A 17,754-nucleotide genomic window follows, 5' to 3' on the forward strand; every position below is an offset into this window, starting at 1 on the left:
GCCAGCTTTTTGAAACAAAGCAGAGGCAGCAGACTTCCAATGAAGTTGTGGCCCTGTTGCTTTGGGAGGAGTCTCACCGGTGGGAAAGCCCTTCCTGTCAGCTTTCTCTGCGCTCTTTCCTCATTCTCAGGCGCTCATCCACGCAGCGACTCTGCCGCGGCGGCTCCGGAGGATCCACACACCGCCGAGAGGAGCTCTCAGCCCGGCGCCAGCGAGTGCACGCGCTCCGGACAGTTGGGTGGAGCTCCTGTCCGATCTGAGGAATGTGACACAAGGGGACGAGGAAGGAGGCCCGAGTCGGCGGTTTGACCGCGGAGAGCGAAAACACCCCCCCAGGTCGATACAAAGACGAGAGAGGGAACAAGTTGTGCTGCGAACCGAGGAGGTACGAGCTGGAAAAAACTGCGCCTTTAGAGTCAAAGCAACTATTTGCATAGAGCAGCTATAACACTTTAATTGGACCATCTTTACCTACGCCGTCTGCTGTTTTCCTCTCTAATTACGCTCTCTCTGAGTCGTGTGCTTGCTTTTATTCTGACTTTTACTTTATTTATTAACTTAACACTTTTTCCATTTTCATTTTATGTGAGCGGAATATATAAAAAGTGAAGCCAGGCTACTTTCCTCAATAACAAGGCTGCGTTTTCTAGAGGATGAAGTCATCCAGGTAGCTGCTGTGCATTGCAAAAAAAAAAAAAAAAAAAGCCCCAAAGAGTGTTGACATTTGGGGTCGAAGCAGAGACACAGGGCTCTGTGTTGGCTGTTACCAACACAGTGCGCAATGTACCTTTTGTTCCAGTCCACTGAGGGCATGAAAAACACAAATACTTGTAGAAATAACAAGAGCGCACTCCTGTTTTAACATGCAAACATGCAGGCGCTGCAAGAGAAGCTTTAATAGTGGGGGAAAACATAGTTTGCATAAAGAGTTGCACCAGATTTTGTAAAACTCTGCTTATACACCAACTTTGGATGATTTAAATTTCTTAAAAAAAAAAAAAAAAAACTATAATAAAATCCTTATTTTCTACTTTCCAAATATACTGTCTTAATATTAAATGCTGGTAGTGAATAATAATAAAAAAGTTTCCCTAAAACAGCTCAAAGTTACAGAGCTGCCTCTCTCCCCTCACAAAAAAAATTATAAAAATCTACAAATGTAGTCAAATCCGCCTGGTTAAAGGACAAAGGTGTCTATAAATAAAACCCAACTAAGATGAATCACAGCTTATGTCATCAAAGAGACACGTTATAGGTCTCAAAACTATATGGGAACCTTAGATTGATCATAGTTAATAGGACCAGACAGAGCGTCACAGTGTGTGTGTGTGTGTGTGTGTGTGTGTGTGTGAGAGAGAGCAGTCAATGTTGCACCGCTCTGCTGCTGAGCAGGATTTCTCTGCTGTATCAATAGAAAAACAAATTGATTAGAGTTGACATTTTCAGCTGATTTTAGCATTTTATATTAGTGTCCAGCATGGTTAGGGCCACTAACGTTGCTAACATCCGCACTGTTTATTCCTTATAACGATTTTGGCCCTTAATTTAACTGTGAGGATTTTCACAAGAGTGGCAATATCTTCCATGCCGGACAGGGTTGGATTCCTGTAAAGCAGGGGTCACTAACCTTTTAGAAACTGAGAGCGACTTCATTGGTACTGTGTCAAACGAAGGGCTACCTGTACTGTCCATTGGACTAGAAGAGTCAGAGCTCACTTTAACTTTATGTAATATAACCAGGTTTTTAATGCATTTATCATTTTAAATCTATGTAAGTACAAGTATGATTAAAAAGGAAGAGCAACCAAATAAAATAACATTTTAGATGCAGCTCACTGGAGGGTTGTGCTATTTTTTTAAACAGGCTTGAGGGCACCACATATGGTCCTTGAGGGCTACCTGGTGCCCGTGGGCGCCATGTTGGTGACCCCTGCTCTAAAGGATAAATCAGATAAACTGTGCTGTTCATTTTCCTGATATAACTACCCGCTGTTTTATTTTAATTGCACCATGGACGTTCCATCCATTAGCTTCTTCTGACTTCATTTTGAAACCCCCTCATGGGTACTGAAAATAACCAAGGTGGAGCGTTATGCGCTCGGTAACAACTTCCTCCCTGGAGAGTGTTGTTGTCAGTGAAATCCGGTAAGGCTCATCTATGATGTGTTCAGTGATCGGGAAAAAAATTAGTTCAGCACGAAGCTGACACATTCCTGTCACCAGCCCTACTCTCAGTGCATCTCTCAGACAAGTAGACGCATTTTCTAAGCATGTCTCATTGGCTGTTTGAACAATGCGTTGCATGCTCCGGTGTTCTTTGCGACCGGCTTAGTGGAGATTCCAGCCTTTTGATTATAGAGCCTTTTCTGTTGAGCAAGGAAGACTGGTTTGCAGGCTCTAATAGTAGCTTTACTACATGCACATAACCGCTGTTTTATAGCTTTTATTCTTGATTCAGTCAGAGTGAGTCACTGTGCAGGAATAGCCCCAACATGTGGTTGTAATTTGAGTAAAAATGCCAGCTTCTCTCAGTCTCTCTCTCTGTGTGTGTGTCCTAAATGAATCTCGTCACATTTCCCAGAGGTTGTCTCCCATTCTTTAGGGTGTCCTGCTTTTCATGTGTGTCAAAAAAAAATCGAAGAGGCCAAAGTTTGTTTGCAGAGTTTGTGTTTGAGAGTTAACGCACTTTAGGACGACAGGAGCAGAAACGCATTCATGGCTGGGCCGCCGGGTTTTCCATTCAAGCTGACCGCAGGCCTGAAGGCAGTTGGAACAGATGACGGGCACCTCAGAGGACCTGTTTTTCTAGCCACAGAGCACGGGAGAATGTGAGCCGCCGAGTGTTGTCACATTCAATACGTGTTCATCTGTCCTTGAGCCATGTTTTGTGCTTCATTCAACGGCGGCGTTGAGGTGTGATGTTCCGCGGAGAGACAAGGGAAGCTCAGTGTATGGATTTACGTCGGTTTTGTGGACGTTACTCCGACAACAGTGGAAACGCGGCGGTGTCCTGACAGGAGCACCAGAACCCCCGAGCCTCCAAAAAAAACCCGGTTCTCAGGTATTCTGCTCTCGCTACCGTCCACAACGGGTTCTAAGCCCTGAAAAGGAGCAAGCCGGATCAGACCCGGTGTTTGTTCAGCGAGGCGTGTTCAGATAGGGAGCGATAGTTCTTGATGGTCTGTGTCTCCTCTGCCTTGTTTTTTAATTTATTTTTTTTGGATTCGTTCCCACGTCAGGACTGCTTATATTTTAGAGGTTTGTATCTGTCGTCCCATGCAGGAGTATTATGAATGAGCCACTGATACCCCTGCAGCGTGCACACTTGAAGTCTCTCGCAGTCTTTCGCTGCTACTGCCTTGAGCTGGTTTAGTGTTTCACCGCCGCTTAGTCAAGATACATTGAGGTTTTGCTTTGCCTCGTGTGGGAAAGCGTCTTACCTGAAAGAGAATTACAGGGCGGCGGATCACCAACTTGTGGCAGTGCATGCCGTTCGGTGCTTACTTCGGTTGCCATGGTGGCAAACACAGCATCGGTATCTGTTTTGACATCCGACCTCTCATAGCTCCTACGTTGTGGTATATTCCTCCGCTGTCTCATCCTGCAGCGACCCACAGGTGAGCAGGGTGAAGCAGAAGCTGCCTTTGAGCTCGACTCAGTCTCTTTACTCATAACCACCTCAGGGCTAAAATTATGCGGTTTAATTGTCAGGAATTTCAATAAACATCTGATGATTCATGAAAAAGTTTGGCTGCACACAACGTCTTGAAAGACCTTAAACTCTTCGAAGCAGATATTTCGATTTGACAACTTGCACCTATTTTTTATTTTCACATGGATCAAAGTCAGTTTGAAAAAATACGAACAGCAGAGATCTTTGCAGTGACTTAGAGACGAGGAAAAACGATGAAAACGTCTTTTGGGATAAGACAAAGTACACGATGGCATAGCCAGTTACTGTTAATAGGATGTGCCGATGTTTCCATAGGCTAAAGTTTAAAATTCCCTAACATTTTCCATCATACCTTTCCTATGATTTATATTATTTTTAAGGCAATGCCAGACAAAGTCTTGGAGTGACGGGAGCTTTCTCGTCCTATGTGGAGAAGTTGCACACTATCTGTTAGCAGGCTGAAAAAAGGCTACTACACTTTTTTCCATTACTTACAACAAACAGAAACGTGGCTATATAGAGAGATTTAAGGTTGCACAGAATATGAACAGCTATGCTGTGGAAACTAAACGACCGATCTTTGTTTTTTTTTTAAAGTTCACATTGTTTTAAAACTACAATTGGCAAGCTCTGACCGAAGTTTCCTTGTAAAGAAACTGACTGCAAGCTAGCTACCTGAACCAGCTGCACGACTAACTGTCCGCTGAAAACTACGACTATATTTCAATGGGTATTCATTATGTATTTTTTGCTTGAGTCAATGCATTCAAATAAGAATAACAGCAATTAAATACTTTAGGATCTTTTCAAAATATTATTTTTTGCAGAAATACAAATAGAGGTTGCTGTTTGGTTTTAAACCCAAGTATGCAGACGACGTTATATATTTTGTGTTTTATATCTTTGTGCTAATACCGTGTTTATTTTATTGTAAAAAAAAAGGCATCGTTTTTGACTGGTAATGACTAGACATTATTTGGGGTAAAACCGATTAACTAATTTTAGGAATTACCAAAAAAATCAAAGCAGTCCTTTTACTATTTTTTTAATAAGTAATAATCTTAGCAAATAATCATCCATTTATGCTTTTGTTATTTTTTTTAGTTACAATCACTGCTTTTTTAATGTAGTTTTATAGATTTTCCAGCTCATTATCTAATTGATAATAATTATAGAAAAAAAATCACTAAATAAGATGTTTGCCATACAAATCTTATTTTAAGGACACTAAGAGCTGTTTAAGGCGGTTGTGTTACCTAACACGGCTGATTATTGAGGTTTACATAGAGTTGTTTTTTTTTTCAATTTGTGATTGTCCTGCAATTCCTTGTGCTTCACTGAAGCTACAGCCCAGTTCGCATTCAAACCAACAAACCAGCTACAGCTTATTTTTAAATTTAGAACCAAATTAAAAAGATCAGGTTAGTTAGGTGTTTGCCATTTTGGAAAACAGGCAGGAACATAGCATCGAGGAGCATTTTATAACAAAAAGAAGAAGAAGAGAAAAAGGAATGACCTTCATGGCATAAAATAAGCAAATAAGGCATAAGTAAGCCATTTTGTCCATTGATAAATCACAAAGCTGTAGTCTGTTGCAATCGTATCCCCTGCCCTGGCCACACCAGGCTACTGGATGACTCACCAGTCAAGTGGGTTCTTCCACCATGCGTGGTTAGCACTTGTACCCTTCGCTATCACCACAACCAAGCCCTGAACTCAACCTAAAAGTTTACACAGGGTGCATCATTACTTTTATGGCAGGTACAAGCCCTCCTGGCCAAAGTCACACCCTGATAATTCAACTAGCCTTCCTGTCTGGACCGTATGCTTATGAGATTGAGTTCAATGCAAATTATGCTCTATTTGGTGTGTACGTCATATGATCTATGAACTAATCAGTTAGGGGGACATTGTGGTTGGATTCCGATCTAAAATATTTGTCAAAGACGGTCATCATTTTTTTCTGTCTTTATCTAATATCAAAAGAAAATCCTGTTAGCAGAAGTCACATCTTCTTTATCTTTTGTTTGCGTTCAACAAACTTGGTGATTAAAGCTGATTCTGACTCTGAACTGGCCCAAAAAGAGTCAAACAAGCCTGCTTTAACACCAGTTTCTAAGTGAGTTAAAAGTCATGGGATAGTTTGCAGAGGACTTAAAGCAGGCCTCAGACTCAGCATTCTTGCAGCAACAGACATTTCTTGACAAGGCCTAACAACTAACAACACGAAGCATGACGCACCTGCACGGCGAGTTCATTTAGTAATCCTAAGAACCGACTTGTCTATACACCTCCTCCTTTCCCACCTCTCCCCGGGTCCTTTTTTTTTTTAATTTTCCAGTCAGTCTTCTTTCCATTGTATTTTCTTCTTCCTGCTGTTTCTATTTCCACGGACTTGTTTACAGTTTATTCAACGTGCCAAATCCTACTAAAGTTAACAACTGGCATTATTATGTAATTGCTTCATTGCCCAGCATAGGTTTGGTGTTCCATAACACTAGTCTGACATAACAAAGACTGCAACTAATTTACATATTTCAAAACAGGACCTGGAATCTGCCTATTTACTTTTAATCTAAGTCACAGATTTAAAGTAAATTGAAACAGAATGAGACACAACAATCTGACCTTTCTTTACTTGACTAAATTACCTTTTTTTTTTTTAGCTGTTAAAGTCAGTTAGACCATAGCTGTGATGATATGAGGTTACCTTTAATCCTCCGGCATTGATTTACCAACAACAGCTGCTTTGTCTGCTGTAGGAAACATGGCTGCTTGTGTATCTCAATACAAAGCAGCCTTTCTCTCACCAAGGAAACATGTTTTCCTTTGGACCTTGGTCCTTTGATGTTCTTTCAAGACTCCTAAGTTAACAGTGTTGTCCTTTTATTGTTTTTTACCTTTCCTCCAGAGGCTTTCGACTTGACTTTCGACCGCACCCAGTCCAACAATGCCGCACCGGTCACAGAGCTCATCGGTTGGCGATAATCCGCTTGACCCAAACTATCTGCCCCCGCACTACCGCGAGGATTATCGTCTAGCTATCGATGCTCTGATAGAAAATGACATACAGGTACCAATTATGATTCTTGAACATTTTCCAGAATGTGACTAATGTGTAAAAATAGATGCAGGGCTGCAAAACAGCATCTGTCTTTTGTAGTTTTTTTTTTATATGTAAGGGTTTTATTTCATCAGACAAAAAAAAAAAAGCTTTTAAATGAAGATTTTGCTCATAAGGCATTAAACGTTATCCAAACGAAACAAGCCCTGTGTGAAAAAGTCATCCCCTTCTTTGTTGAATCATACATTAACCCTAATTACCCACCTTTTTTCTTTTTTAGAAAGTTGGGTTAAATTCTACTAGCAACACCTGGGCGCGATTACTGTTACACTACTAAAATAAAGAAATCACCTAAATGGAACATGTCTACATGAAGCAGGATATAAGATTTAAAAAAATCATGATGTGGGCAGTGCACACAAAATTACTCCAAGAGCACATCAGCGACTTATCCAGGAAATAACAAGCTTATCCCAGGACAACGCTCACAGCGCTGCAGCCCTCATTTACTTCAGTTAAGGTCATTATTCATGATTCAGCAATAACGAGCAGACTGGGCAAAAATGGCATCCATGGTGAAAATCAGTGCTAAATAACAACAACACAAAGACCCGTCTCTCTTTTGCCATTATTGATGTTACCATGAATTTTGTTTTCCAGATGAAGGAGGTAGTTTTTGACTATAACCCCAAGCTTAGCATCAGGGAGCCAGACAATGATCTGAGGAATACCGGCATATCCACCTCGGACTGGCTAAGAAATAAATGAAGGTTTTGGAGAAGCCAACTTAACCTAGCCTGCAAGCTGTATTCTCGTTGTATTTGTGCGTTATGAGCCAATCACATCGCAGTATTATGGGTTAAGGTGGGACATACCCCTGTGACGAAAGCAATAGCTACCGAGCACAAAGCTAAACCAAAATAAACATGGCAGCGCAGGAGGACGCTCACATAGCTGCTGCTATCACATCCCTTTTGTAAGAATCCACAATTTCATCTTAGAAAGAAGAACAGCAAGAAGTTCAATGATTACCTTACCTACTTGTGGTTTCTCATGACGGCTGCTGCTTACATTTGATACCGTGATTGGCTAAAACCAATCTTTGGTAGGCGCGCCACCAGGTTCTGCTGCGTGTCCCTCCTTTCAGACTGATAATATGTAGAACGGAGAGTGCCACACATATCAATCTTACTTGCCAGGATAAGGCCAAGTCAAAGTTCTGATTTAAATCCAATTGTGATGTTGTAACATGACCTTAAACACGCTGTTCATGCTCTAATACCCACAAATAATGATCAATTAAAACAATTTTCCAAAGAAAAGTGGAGCCAACATTTCTGCGCAGTGACGTAAAAGGCTCATTGCCAGTTGTTGTTGCTGCCAAAATTTGATCTGGATCGCTTTTTTTCTATAAGAAATGAAATCTTCATTCAAAAACAAAATTTTGTATCTATTCTGGCCAATTTAGTCTGATATTAAAATTAGTTTGATGATCTGAAACATTTAAATGTTACAGAAAAACAGAAGCAAATGGGTGAGGAGCAAATACTTTTTGACAGTACTGTACATGCTGCTTGTATGATGCATTGAACCTGTTTGTGTTGTCGCACCAGGGCTACTATGAATTCCTCCAGACGGCAGATTTGGTGGGCTTCCTGTCCGAGACGGAAATTCAATATATCAGGTCCACTCTTCAGGGACCAAGCCAGCCCTCGGGCGCCCCAGAGCTTACATATTATGAGGGAGGACAGGATGCTGAGGGCTCCTCCGACACCTACTGGCCAATGCAGTCTGACCTGGCTGCGCCGGGGCTGGACCTGGGATGGCCGACTCCACAGCTCAGCTTCATTGGACCCACAGAGGTCACAACTTTGGTCAACCCCTGTGACCCAGAAATGCCTAGCATTAAGGAGCAGGCGAGGAGACTCATCAAGAATGCACGCCAAGTAAGTAGAAAGGCCAGGGTTGAAGAGAGATAATTGTCAGATGTGCAGATCTGATTGAAATATTTATAGTGCCTACAAATATGCTTTAAATGCATGAATGTATTTGGAAGCACGCAGGTATGTAGGTAGCTGGGTTGGTTTGTGTCAGGCTCTGATGTATTGATTCCAGTGTTTTCCTAACAGCACACAGCAGATAAATCAACTGTAATCTCTTAAAAAAAAGACAAAAAAAGTTTGATAAAGTCCTTCGAGGTACATGTGTGTACTCCAGCTTGTATTAGGTTGCACTATTAGTTCGAACTCCCTTTTTGTCTACCTCTGGCAACATTTCCACCACTCCCTTTTAGTCAAATTTCCAACTGACTGGCCCTCAGCTAAATTAAAAATATGATTTACAACAGAATGGTTGCCAAATGTGACAAGCAGTTGAACCTGTTGCTGTGAAGTCTTTATTTGTCCTGTGTTTCTGTTTGAATTTACAGGGCACATGTCTGTGTCTTGCAGGCCTTTTACTTTTAGCATCTCTCCTTAAGTCAGTGTCTCAACATGTGCATGCAGGAATGACAGCTTCGAAATAAAATGAGTCATTCTGCTAACCTTATGTAAATTTAGCACGGCAGATATACTGAGCGTAGTCAAATGTGCATGTTATATCTATTTTGTTTCAAGCCTTTTATTAAGGCTTGAAACTGAAGCTGAAGGAGCAACCAGAGCCCTCTCAATAAATACTAATGTGCAAATACAGAAAGTCCTGGCTCAGTTTGTCCATTCGCTAATTTGCGCCTCCATTTCATATCCACACATTACCAATTCTTTCCTTTCCTACTCACTCCTCATACCTTTTAACACACCATTTCTTACCCAAATAATTAACCGTGTCACACTGGCTTATTTTTCTTTGGAGGTCATTATCATCAGGAATTATGTGTAAAAATCAACATAAGATTTAACAACCTTATTCATAATTGAGCTGTCTCTTTGCCTGAAAACATTTCTTATTCTGTGATATTTTTTGCTTTTGATCTCCACTTTAGCCAATTCAATCCTAAAACTAATTAGGGTACAATATTTGAAATACAGAAAATCTTGCTGTTATTATTATTAACAACTAACCCCCATTTTCCTATGTCTTTCTTTTCCATCGTCACAATGAACCCATCAATCACCTTGAGCTTTGGGTTCTTGGTTACTAAGTTGTTAGAGGAAGTGTGCAATGGCCATGTGTTCCTAAAATAAGTGTGTTTGTTCTTGCTGTCCAGGTTATCGCAATTGTGATGGACATTTTCACTGATGTTGACATTTTTGCGGACCTCTTGGACGCAGCAGGACGCCACGTTCCTGTTTACATTTTACTGGACGAGAAAGACGTTCATCACTTTGTCTCCATGGTCATGAGCTGCAAAGTCAACTTGGATTTAATTCATGTGAGTTTCAGGTTTCATTACCATCCACGTGTCAGATCTCCCTTTTTTCCTTTTACAAAATCTTACAAGGTTGGCCATAACAGGTAAACATGTTTTGTCTTGTAGATGATGCGTGTCAGGACTGTTGCAGGAGTGACATACTACTCACGGACAGGGAAATCATTTAAAGGTCAGGTCAAAGATCGCTTTCTCTTGACTGACTGCAGTGCTGTCCTCAGTGGAAACTATAGGTAGGTCATTAGATGATATAATTTAATTATGTTAATTATTTTGTAAATTCGGAGACTTTATCCTTTTGTTTTGTTTTCCTAGTTTTATGTGGTCGTATGAGAAGATCCATCGCTGTATCGCACATCTCTTCCTTGGCGAACTGGTCACTACTTTTGATGAGGAGTTTCGTATCCTCTTTGCTCAATCGGAGCCCCTGGTCATTGATCTATCCAGTGGGCCACTCACTATCCCCGACCCAGGCACCAGCAGCTACATGAACACCCAGTTTGGTTTGCAGAGGTCACAGTCTCTACGTAGTTACAGAAGACAGCCTGAGATTCCCTCTGCCTTCCCATATGGGGAGCTAGATCGTAACTCCTCGCTGCCTTTCCGGAGGACTGAGTCGTTTCGTCACACCCTGGACCCTAGTGCAGGAATTACAATAGGGAAATATTCTCAGCAACAGTTTCGTCTCCAGCAGTCGTTCCTGGAGCAGGGAAAGTCCATTGTGTCCAGGCAGATGGAGATGAGTTCAAGTGCCTACAAGAGACACAGCTATGCTGAAGGAACTCAGGAAAACTACTCATCTTCACGACAATACATGAAGCACAGAGTAATGAACAATCTGGATGAAACAGATTTTCGCAGGTAACTAATTCACGCTTTGTTTCGCATCCTAATCATTCTTAAAGATCTCACGTACACATCATTTGTGCAAGAGTATCTGTACATAGCCATTTAATTGACAACTAAATGAACTAAAAAGAACAATGTTTTCTTTACAGAGAGCAAATGTCAAGTAGCCATTTCTACAGTGAAGGTCCTGGACCTGGTTCTGGCCATGGACACTACGACCGACTTCGAGGCCGTCCTTCTCACCTGGCTATTGACCAGTATTCAGAATCAAGTTTTCACTCGGATCGAGAGCCTGTACCCGGAAGCAGAGACTACTTTTCATCTGAGGACCTGAGAGGCCCTGAGGGGCTCCACCCCCCACCTGTAGCTGGGAGGTATGGAGGAGGATCCGGTAGTCGTAGACCAACCATAGGTCAAGCATATGCTTGTCAGAGCTCGCCAACGCATCTGCACCCACAAGAGAAAGGACAGTCTCAAAAGCAATCTGATCAAGAGTACAATCAAGATCCAACTGTAAAGCAAGGCATGAGGAGTTGGAGAATTCACTCGTATCTGAGTGCTTATGAAGATGGAGGAGAAGAAGGCTTGCCTCAGCCTATGGGTCATGACACATTTGATGAGCCCTTGCCTGCTGAACCGCCAGGCACATCTGAAGGTTTAGCTCCAGTCTTTGGAATAAAGGATCCACCAACTGTTCCACCCAAGCCCAGACCGGATATACTTAGACGTCGGTTTGGAAAGCCAATAGTACCCGAGAGCACCAACAAAGACTCTGCCCCAACAGCAAGGGATGATGTGCATCCCTCTTTCACTGAGTTTAGGTCTTCTATTTTGGAGAGAAGAGACAGAGAGGTAGAGAAAGAAAAGGACAGAGAGTCAGAAAGAGATTCATCCAAGGAGAGGGTAGAAGAATCAGATGCTAAGGAAACTCCAGATCTCTTTTTGTCCAGACATGAATCGTTCCGCTCACGCGTAAACCCTCTCCTCCAGCGTAGCTCTCGCCTGCGCTCCTCGCTTATATTCTCGTCTTCCAAAGCAGAGATACACAGTAGCACCCTGGGTCTAACACCAGCAACAGAAGAAGACGACCAGTTAGATTCGGGACGCACTACCTCCCTTGTGGCCCAAATTCTTGAAAAGAGACGGTCTTGGTCTCGTGAGCCTTTGGATTGGCGAAAGAAAGCTGAAGAAAAAGATAAGAAAGAAAAGGAAGAGAGAGAGAGAGAGGAAAAGGTGAAGGAAAAGGAAAATGAGATGAGGGAAAAACAACAGAAAATGGAAATAGAAAAGAAATATCTGATTAAGGAAAAAGAAGAACCCCATGCTACTGACAACACTGGAGAAAAGACAACACTGAGCTCTCAGACAACTGAAGTCAAACCCTCAGTAAATATAAATGACCCAGCTAGTAGACTACAGTATTTTAAAGATCTGGAGAACAAGAGAAAAGCCTCAAAAATGGAGACAGAGCTATCTCAAAAAGCCTTGGAGCCTGCTGAAAAAAAGCCAGGACTTTCTGAGAAGCCTCCTCTCAACACTACCGGTCCTCCAAAAAGCCCAAATGTAAACATCAGTTCAACAGAACAAGACCCCAAGAAGCCTCTCAACACTACGGCTCCTCCAAAAGTTCCAACTGTAAACGTCAGTTCAACAGAACAAGAACCCAAGAAGCCAGACATCTCAGCAAAACTGGCAGAGCACAATCGCAGACATTCAGTGAGTTCAGCCAAGCCTTCAATAATTACACCAAAGCCTTTTGTAAGTTCACTGAAGTCTTCGGAGGCATTGCATCCCAACAAAAAGGAGAACGAGACAGATGGTCAGATGAAAGATGAATCCAAGGGTCTAAAGCCTTTTCCATCACCTAAAATCTTCAGGAAAGATCACCTAAAGATTAAGTCCCTGAATCCCCGTCGCACCTCCTGTAGCGAGGATATTCTGACAAAAGATGCAACAGATGCTGAGAAGAGTGAAATGAAAAAGAGCCGCTCTCACAGTTCTTCAACGCTGCCACGTGAGGAGTCTAGGGAAGGACTGCACAAGATTATGGGATCTACTACTTCATTAAATACAGTCAGTGAGGGGAAGGGTGATGGTAAGACACTTGAATTCCTAAAGAAACAGACTCAGAGGTTAAAGGGACTTCTGGGGCCAAAGGATAAAGAGAAGAAAGCCTCAGGAGACGACAAGGGCATGAGCACAGTCATGGAGGTGGCTGATGATACAAGCAAAAAGCAAGGCTCCTCAGCAAAAGTCACAACATCCACAGCTACCGAACAACCCTCCACAAATCACAAAGAATCGGCTGGAAAATCAGCCCCATCACGCTATCAGGCCCCGGGAAGCTCCGCTCTGTACAGCAGCAACCTGCGAGACGACACTAAAGTCATTCTGGAGCAAATCTCGGCCAACAGCCAGAAAAACCGCCAAGAGCGAGAGGAAACCGGAGGGAACAAAGACAGCAGTGCCACGGACAAAGGAACAGAGACACAGAGCCCCTTTAAGAGGAATCGATTTCTACGACCACAGGGCAACACCCAGGAGAGGGAGGGGCTGCTGAAGAGGATAGAGAGCCTGAGGAAGGAGAAGAAGGTCTACAGCCGCTTTGAGGTAGTTGATGTCAGCAACATAGATGGAAAAAATATCTAAGTAAAAGTTTTAACTATTGAATGAGTGAATTCAGATACATTAAAACAACAAAACAAGATTGTTCAACAGCAGTAATCTACATCTGTCAAAATAACTCACACTACAATCCAGTTACTTAAATGTTAATGAATCATCTTGTCATGGTTCTGAATCATAAAACTGAAACCAGTCTTTAGCAATGTTTAGAAATGGAAATGTTACGTTTTTTTAAATTAATAGTTGATTTTCCCTGTCTTTGTTTTTCCACAGGCTATATAGCTACAGGAAGATAGGGACTTTTACAAAAGACTAAATTTTATTTTGGCTGAACAAGCTAATGTGTTCTGCTTAGTACATATAATGCTGTGAAAAACTATTTTCCCCTTTGCACATTTCTTATAATTTGTTTTGGTCACACTTATTTTTCAAGTCATAAAACACAGTTCAACCTCAAACAAAAATAACTCAAGTAAACACACACACACACACACACACACACACACACACACACACACACACACACACACACACACACACACACACACACAAAAATCCCTTTTCCAATGATGATATTATTTACTCAGTAAAAAAAAAAGCTATTGAACCCAACCTGGACCTATGTGACAAAATGAATCACCCCCTGAAGAGGTTGTGGAATCCTTGGGAGCAACAACTGCTATCAGTTGTTTGCGACAACTAGTAATGAGCCATTTACATCACTGTTGAAACTTGGTTTACTTTTCTTTGCAGAATTGTTTTAATTCAGCCATACTAAATGGCTCACAAGGATGAACAACAAAAGGTTTAAGGTCAAGTAGTAGTGTTTCAATAAGTCTTGACTTTGACTAGGTCACTTTAAAACCTTTGTGATTTCCAGGTAGAGAGTAAAATTCATGGCCCCATTGATCATAGAAAGTATTTTTGGTCCTGAAGCAGCCCCAGTGCATCACACTACTTCCACCATGTATAAATGTCAGCATGATGTCAAGTTTTCTGTCTGGCCGAGTTAGTTTTGTCCCAGATGTGATGGGACACTAGCCTCGTGAGACCATCCTGATCTCGCGAGCTTTCAAGGTTTCACTCGCAGATCAGTCTGGCTACTTTCCGTTAAAGAAAATTTGGAGCAGTTCACCAAACGAACGTCCAATCAGCGTTGGCTTTGAGGCAGGTTGAGGTGTGACGCAACGAGAAGCGCAACAGTTCACTCTAAAGAACATGGCGGCTTCAGCCGATGAAACTAGCGTTAGCGTGGCTATCGAGCAAGTTTTATCGGAATTACAGAGTATTTATTTGCTGAGCTAACGAGCCTTTACCTGCAGCAGCAAGAGTAGCTTGGCTTGTGGTTGTGTTTTGAAGCATGTTGACGAGTACATCATATGCTTCGTTGATCTGATTGGTTTATTTGGCCCGTCTATCACCAACATACCCCAATCAGCTAGCCAGTATTTTTGCCCCTTCCCAAAATTACTTCAACGGAAGGTTTCCAGATGGATATGCGGAGCAAATCCATCTGGCGGAGTCAGGTTAATGGGACACACAGCTTCCAAAACATTCTGCTTTTGTTTCGAGATATTTTTTGGTCAATGGAGATGGCCAGCCGGAGGTTTTATATTAGAACTATCACATGGAGGCCAAGTTTGCCAAGTCTCTTTCTTATTGTTGATTCACTGGGGAGACCTGCAGATGTTGTTCCTGGTTCTCTTTTGACCCTTTGGATGAGTTGGTTTATGTTTTCGTTGAAACATTTTGGTGGGCAGGCCTCTCCTGTGAAGATGCACGATTGTTCCCTGTTTTCTCCATCTTGTGGATAAATTCCAAAAAAAGTAAAAAAAAAAACAAAGCAATTGGACTTGTTTTTCATAGTTGAAGACGTTTTGCTTCCTCTCCTTGTGGATAATGGCTCCCACTGTGGTCCCTGGTATCCAGATCGGTTTTGAGGATGATTTTTCATCTGTTCTTGAACTTCTTTGGACTGAGTCACTGTCTATTACTTTTTGAGATCTCTTAGCTTACTTCATGTTGTCAGATAGCTTGAGTCTACAGGTCTTAAGGGTAATCTGGGTTCTTTGAAATTGAACTCGGATAGCATAAAAAATGTGGTTAATCACAGCTAAGTCATGATTTATCAAGAGAGACAATTAAACATTCACATGGGACCAGACTGGTTTGCACAAGTTTTTTTCCCTTAAAAAATCAAATCATCATTCAAAATTTTCTATTTGTGTTCACTTTGATAATCTTAGATGTTCAAACCATTTGATTAACTGAAACATTTAAACACAACAAAACAAGCAAAACAAAAACAGAAGCAATCTGTAAGGGGGCAGTTCCTTTTCACAGCAATATGTAGAAGGGGTCTGGCACAATTTCAATATATCCTTAACAAATATAATCCTATAATTTAGCACACAGAGTTAAGGTTAAACAGAATACATGAGTATCATTAGGCCAGAAAAGCATAACTGAAGTCTCACATTAATGAAAGCACACAGAGCAAGAAGAAGAAAAAGGGCAGACACAATCGATTTCACTGTTATCCCTGTTGCTTTGTTAACAGATGGGGAATAGCCTGGCATAACGAAAGATGGAGGACCGACCTTTTATGTGGGAACTATTAATGCAAGATGATCAAAAACAGCCATTGTCAACTTGTGCCGACAGCAATCTATCCTTCTTCAAAGCACCTCTGGTGCAAAAGCTGCAGCCTTTTCTGGAGTGTCGCAAAGAAGTAATAAAACTTGAAAAGACGATATTGAACATGCTGAGAACAACCTAAAGTCATTGGGCTTGGAATGTGCCTCTTTGCCAAGAACTGGTACTACTCTTTCCTTATATGGTGACTGAAAGACAAAAGGGACTACTTGCAAGCTGGCTGTGTTGGTTCAACCAAACAGCAACAAGGTAGGCTGACTCACATAAAACCAAGCTTGTATGAACGTGGCTGCAGGACTCGAAGATGAAAACAGACTGCACATGTTACAGCAGTCCGAAAAGAAAAACAGATACACGCCAGTCGAGAAAAAATAAAAAAAAGCACAGCAGTATTCTGCAGTAAGTGTACAGTACCAGTGTTGTGTGTTTCTGGAAATGTTTGTATGCCTGGGAATAGTTTGTAGGTTAACACGAGAAAGTGTCCTTGTGGTTTCATCACGTGCCAATGGCTGACTGAGGCCATTACTAAAGTCGGAGAGTCAATGCAATCCCAAAGAAATAAAGATGTGGGTGGTGCTGAGGATGAAGTTGTGGGTAGTACCGTTGGAATGAGAAGAGTAAGATGTGCAAATATTTGTGTTTTTTTTTCTAAAGCTTAAACTGCTTCAGCAAGAGTGGGGTTTGATAAAAGTCAAAGCTGTAGTGAGATTTATCATCTTGAGAGAAAAGTCTTACCTTTCCATTGAGGTGTGGAGCCACTTTTCATGGCTAAAGATGTCAAATAATCATTCAGGGAGGGGATTTCCTGGTCAGAGGACTTGACTAATAATGTATGCGTGTTTGTTTTATGTAAATAAAAATGTAAATCATTTACAGTTGCCATGCCATGAGTTAATGAAAATAGTTTTGTTAGGATGTTGCCTTTTTCTTCTATGGGTTTTCAATGAGGCATTACCTCTAAAGGAACACAAGAGAAAAAAAAAAAGTGGGCGTATTGCACAGTTCTGGAGCAAAGCCATGCCACCTTACGTAACTCGCTTTACTTCTACGGCCAACGCCCTAAGAAGGACTCCTGGCTATTTTGTTGGCCTGATCACAATTAAAAAGGAAGACTAAGGTGTATGCTTAACACTTCAAGAGGGCATCAAAACCTATTTTGTGTTTTTGTGGAGTACGTCTGAAGACTCGATTTACTCTTGAGGGTCGATTTAAAGTTTACATGGTTTTTAATTTACCATTTTACTGTACATATTTATATATAAAGAGCTTTGTTCGTGTTTTGCATTATAAATTGATGCACTGTAAAAGTGATTTAATGGTGTTTTTTTTTTTAATTAACATGAATGTGGAGTCATTTTTGTTAGATTTTATTGACATTACTGTGGGTAAATCAGTTGCACAGGGTTATTGTGCTCTTCGTTTTTAGACATTGAATAGTATTATACTGTTTTTCAACTTCTGCAACAAAAGGTGTTTCATTAAATGCTTAAAAACGATTTTAGTTGTGGGTGTTTGTATACG

The 17,754-nt window shown here is 41.4% G+C and overlaps 1 protein-coding gene across 1 annotated transcript; it reads left to right on the forward strand.

Moving 5' to 3' along the window:
• The first annotated feature begins 88 nt into the window (after positions 1–88).
• Positions 89–17,729, forward strand: fam83hb (family with sequence similarity 83 member Hb). Its single transcript, XM_012868587.3, has 8 exons — positions 89–385; positions 6,585–6,746; positions 8,351–8,683; positions 9,943–10,107; positions 10,213–10,337; positions 10,420–10,965; positions 11,103–13,563; positions 16,139–17,729. The coding sequence occupies exons 2-8, from the start codon at positions 6,624–6,626 to the stop codon at positions 16,157–16,159; spliced, it is 3,774 nt and encodes a 1,257-aa protein (XP_012724041.2). The 5' UTR covers positions 89–385; positions 6,585–6,623; the 3' UTR covers positions 16,160–17,729.
• The last annotated feature ends 25 nt before the right edge of the window (positions 17,730–17,754 follow it).

This window comes from Fundulus heteroclitus, chromosome 13 (genome assembly GCF_011125445.2).
Source record: "Fundulus heteroclitus isolate FHET01 chromosome 13, MU-UCD_Fhet_4.1, whole genome shotgun sequence".
NCBI classification, from domain to species: Eukaryota; Metazoa; Chordata; class Actinopteri; order Cyprinodontiformes; family Fundulidae; genus Fundulus; species Fundulus heteroclitus.